Source organism: Babylonia areolata, chromosome 8 (assembly GCF_041734735.1).
Source record: "Babylonia areolata isolate BAREFJ2019XMU chromosome 8, ASM4173473v1, whole genome shotgun sequence".
NCBI lineage: Eukaryota > Metazoa > Mollusca > Gastropoda > Neogastropoda > Buccinidae > Babylonia > Babylonia areolata.
This window is the reverse complement of record NC_134883.1, coordinates 13140310-13145309: the sequence shown is the minus strand read 5'-3', so window position 1 is coordinate 13145309 and position 5000 is coordinate 13140310. Positions and strand designations below refer to the sequence as shown.

At 42.6% G+C, this 5000-nt stretch overlaps 1 protein-coding gene across 3 annotated transcripts in view; it reads left to right on the top strand.

Moving 5' to 3' along the window:
- Nucleotides 1–5000, top strand: part of LOC143285040 (glutathione S-transferase 3-like) — an 11053-nt gene that overhangs the window by 5399 nt on the left and 654 nt on the right. For all 3 annotated transcript variants that reach the window (XM_076592224.1, XM_076592221.1, XM_076592222.1), the window contains exons 5-6: nucleotides 143–250; nucleotides 4767–5000. The exon at nucleotides 4767–5000 is cut by the window's right edge and continues 654 nt beyond it. In XM_076592224.1, coding sequence (XP_076448339.1) covers nucleotides 143–250; nucleotides 4767–4934 — 276 coding nt within the window. In that variant the 3' untranslated portion in view covers nucleotides 4935–5000. The remainder of the gene's footprint in view (nucleotides 1–142; nucleotides 251–4766) is intronic.

Here is a 5000-nt window from a genome sequence, read left to right as displayed (position 1 = left end):
TTTTTTTGTTTTTGTTTGTTTGTTTTTTTGCTGTGCGTGGGATGGCGGTTCAGTTCATCCATCAGGTTCTGATCCATGCATGTTTCTGTTCCTCCAGTACTGTTCTTATCAGATTCATTTCGCTCTTTCTGTTCCTCCCAAGGCTCAAATGCTGCAGAAGCTGAAAGACATCATTTTCCCCAGATACCTTGGCTACTTTGAGGCGCTGCTGGCGGAGAACGGAAACCATGGTTTCTTTGTGGGCCACTCGGTGAGACTGTGTGATCTTTTGTGAAGGACAGTAGCAGTAGCAGTAACACTAGCAGTAGCTCAAGGAGGCGTCACTGCGTTCGGACAAATCCATATACGCTGCACCACATCTGTTATGAAACAGATGCCTGACCAGCAGCGTAACCCAACGCGCTTAGTCAGGCATTGAGAAAGAAAAAAAAATCATCAGACAGACACAGACACACAGACACAGACACAGACACAGACACACACACACACACACACACACACACACACACACGCCCACACACAGACACACAGACACAGACACAGACACACACACACACACACACACACACACACACACCAATTGAAGGACAATGGCTCTCAAACAGGTACGGAGGCGAGATTGCGCTAGCTCTCAGTGCTGCAGCATTGGGGCTAGTTAGCCTTTGGGAACTATCCCAACGTCGACTGTCCTAAAGCCCTCTTGGCCGAGAGAGTGGGGCTGGAACTGGGGCAAGACACTCCTCCGCTAGGTATAATAATCTGCTTCTTACTCTTCTTCGTTCGTGGGCTGCAACGCCCACGTGCACTCGTGTGTACACAAGTGGGCTTTCATGTGTTTTTACCCTGCCATGTAGGCAGCCATACTCTGTATTCGAGTGTGTGCATGCTGGGCATGTTCTTGTTTCCATAACACACCGAACGCTGACATGGATTACAGGATCTTGAAATTGCGTATTGGATCTTCTGCTTCTGCGGTATACACACGAAGGGGATTCAGGCACAAGCAGGTCTGCACATATGTTGACCTGGTAGATTGGAAAAATCTCCACCGTTTACCCACAGGCGACGTTACCGAGATTCGAACCAGGAACCCTCAGATTGAAAGTCGAACGCTTTAACCACTCGGCTATTGTGCCCGTCGGTATAATAATCAAATTCTGGTTCAGATAGTCTTGGACAGCAGTTGCCGCCACTGCTACACAGGTGGTTTCAGTCGGACACAGGGATTGCAGCATGAGGAATACACTATTGGAGTAGTGACAAAAACAACGAGGAGTAATAGCCTAGAGGTAACGCGTCCGCCTAGGAAGCGAGAGAATCTGAGCGCGCTGGTTCCAATCACGGCTCAGCCGCCGATATTTTCTCCCCCTCCACTAGACCTTAAGTGGTCGTCTGGATGCTAGTCATTCGGATGAGACGATAAACCGAGGTCCCGTGTGCAGCATGCACTTAGTGCACGTAAAAGAACCCACGGCAACAAAAGGGTTGTTTCTGGCAAAATTCTGTAGAAAAAATCCACTTCGATAGGAAAAACAAATAAGACTGCACGCAGTAATAAAATACCCCCCAAAATGGGTGGCGCTGGAGTGTAGCGACGCGCTCTCCCTGGGGAAAGCAGCCCGAATTTCATACACAGAAATCTGTTGTGACAAAAAGAAATACAAATATAAATAAAAAGATACAACGATGACGATCATGACGTCAGCGGCGACGACCATGGATAACTTGAAAACGATGATAATGATGATGATCATGACACTGATGACGACAACTTAGACGACAGTGATGATAATGATGACGGCAACGACAAAGACAGTGATGATAATGATGACGGCAACGACAACGACAGTGATAATGGTGACGTGACGACGACAACGACGACGATGATGAGTGTGACGATGACGTCGACAAATGATCATTACGACGACGACGGTGATGACGATAAAGACAATGATGGTAATGGTGATGATGATGATGTTCGTGATTATAATGGTGGTGGTGGTGGTGGTGGTAGGGTATACTGCTGCTATTGCTGCTTCTGCTGCTGTTACTACTACTGCTACTGCTACTACTACTACCAGACCTACTATTGCTGCTTTTAGACGTCTTTCGGATGAGACGCTAAACCGATGTCCCGTGTGCAGCATGCATTTGAAAGAACTCACACCGCGGACAACACAAGGGTTGTCCCTGGCAAAATTCAGAAGAAACAGAAAAATCCAATTTGACAGTGAAACAAATACGCTTACAGACAAAAAGAAACAAGAGAGGCAAGGCCTTCAAGACTCACTTGTGATACACGTTTTTAAAAAATCCAAGCTTTTTATGAATTGAGTATAATTTCAAAATGTAATGTTTAAGATGAGAAAGATCAGTTTAAAGCAAATTAAGTCCCCTAGCATTAATTACAGAGTAATTTCCCTTTTTTACTACTGCACCAAAACGTTTGCAAAATAAATAAAACTTCCATGCTTAGCAAAAGAAGTTCCTGTTTGAACAAAAAATGAAAACAATGACTGCTCTTGTTGTTGGGTCAGAATATCATATCAAAGTGCCAAGTTTAGAGAATACAAAAAATATAAATATAACAGTAAATGCAGTTTGCATATAATTAGGCTTCATTTTTTATTTTTTTTGTGCCCATCCCCGAGGTGCAATATTGTTTTAAACAAGATGACTGGAAAGAACTGAATTTTTCCTATTTTTATGCCTAATTTGTTGTCAAGTATTTGCGGAGAAAATGTCAATGTTAAAGTTTACCAGGGACACAAAGACACACAGACAACCGAACACCGGGTTAAAACATAGACTCACTTTGTTTACACAAGTGAGTCAATAAAGGCACACAAATAAAAGGTGGCGCTGCGCCGGTTGTGGCGACGTGCTATCTCCAGGCCGCGAAGAGCAGACCGAAGTTTACACAGAGGAATCTGTTGTGACACAATACAATACAATACAATACAATACAATGGAGTGACAAAGGCAACGATAATGATCACGACGTCTTAGACAATGCATGAAAATTAAAATGGAGGTGATGATAGTGAAAGTTGTAGTAGTGACTTCGACGACAGTGATATTGACGATGACGACGCTCATGATGAAGATCGGAACACACACACAGGCCGACAAAGAACTTCACATCCCACAGACAGTGGGGGTTTAAACTGACGCGACCCCCTCACTACTGGTCAGTGTTTTAATTAAGCTGATTTTATTCAAATAAACACCAAACGCAGCCACACAACAGGTAATCAATGCACAAGCTCGTGCTCTAAAATGGACCATTGCTCGCAAACTGGCTGCAATTCTATAAAGATACATGAATAAATAAATTAATAAATAGATGATAAACAAAAGTAATGAAAGGTAAATAGGTAAATAAAATAAATGAAAAATAAAAAGAACAAAAAATAAAGAATAATGAGGTTTTACAGGAGAGTTAAAAGTTTAACAAACAATAAAGAGTGGTAACTCTCACCATGTACAAGGAAAACAACTTCAAGTCAATGCTGCTCATGCCACTCACACAAAAAGGAAAAAAAAACAAAAAAAATTACTCGAATTGGACTGGAATTCAGAAATACAGAAAAAGATATGTAAATGTGTGGAAAGGTGGGGTGGTGGGGGTGGTTGGGGAGAGACACATTCACTACGCATTGCAAATTTCAAGTTGCCGAACATTTTATAAAAAAACTCTTCAAGTATGCTCAGGTTGGTGTTGATGTTGACGTGCGCGCAGTGTTAACGTGTGTGAGTGTGTGTGTGTGTGTGTGTGATCACAGCAACAAGAACACGCACAGCTGGCGACTGAGTCTTCTATTTCCCCCTCGCAAAACACCTTCGTTTCTAACAATACCATTTCACAAAATCAATACTGTACCCCTTCCCCCACCCCACCCCTCACAAGTGTTTTTAACCTGTCTTTCAGTTTCACTGACAGTTTTATCGTGTGGCTTTCTTTCACCTTTTTTCTTCTTCTTCTTCTTCTTCTTCTTCTTCTTTTTTTTTTTTCTTTTTTTTTTCGTGTGCCTTTCTTTCGCAACGTGCTTTGCTGATTGTCACTTGTGCGTGTATTTATACACGCATATAGTATGTAGACCCTTGCCGTGCTCGTGTGTGTGTGTGTGTGTGTGTGTGTGTGTGTGTGTGTGTGTGTGTGTGTGTGTGTTTTAAGTTATTCAGTAATGTGCCCATAGCCTTTTTTTTGTTTAAATTCAACGTGTTGTACACGTGGCAACATGAAACATATAGTCGATAAGATAAAATAAAATAAAAAAGAGAAAAAATATGATTGATGGATTGATTGATTGATTGATCGATAGATTGATTCATTGATTGATGGATGGGTGGGTGGATGGACCGAGTGACTGACTGGTCGGTCAGTTGACCCGGTCAGAAATGTTCCAGGGATGCGTTTTCTGGTGGGTGTCACTGGTGGGTGGTTTCCAATGTTCAGTTGCGTGTGTTTTCTGGCACGCCAGTGCTTCCGTGTGTGTGGTGAGGGTTGGGGGTGGAGTATTTGATGGGGGTAGGCGGGAACGAAATGTAAAGCGCTTTGAGCAGTATTTCTGGAGAAACGCGCTATATGAATGTCCATTATCATTATTATTATCATCATTATCATCATCATTATTATTATTATTATTGTTATTGATGCATTAGTTTGTTGGTTGGTTTTATTGGTTGGTTTTATTGGTTGGTTTGTTTGTCGGTTAAATGGTTTCTTGGCTGATTGATTGATTGATTAATTGGTTGTGATCCAGGTGACGATGGCAGACATGTACCTGTACGACATACTGGAGACCCTTCAAGGCCTGGGAGGTGCTGAGGTGTTGAAAGATTTTCCTCTGCTGCAGAAGCTGTGTGAAAACGTTCGTAGCTTTCCAGCGCTGAAGGAGTACTTGGTCAACAGACCGAAGACCACCGTCTGAAGCCAGAAATAAAGAAATAAAGACGGACGGAAGGAAGAAATAGAAGAAAAAAAACCCTTCCAGATT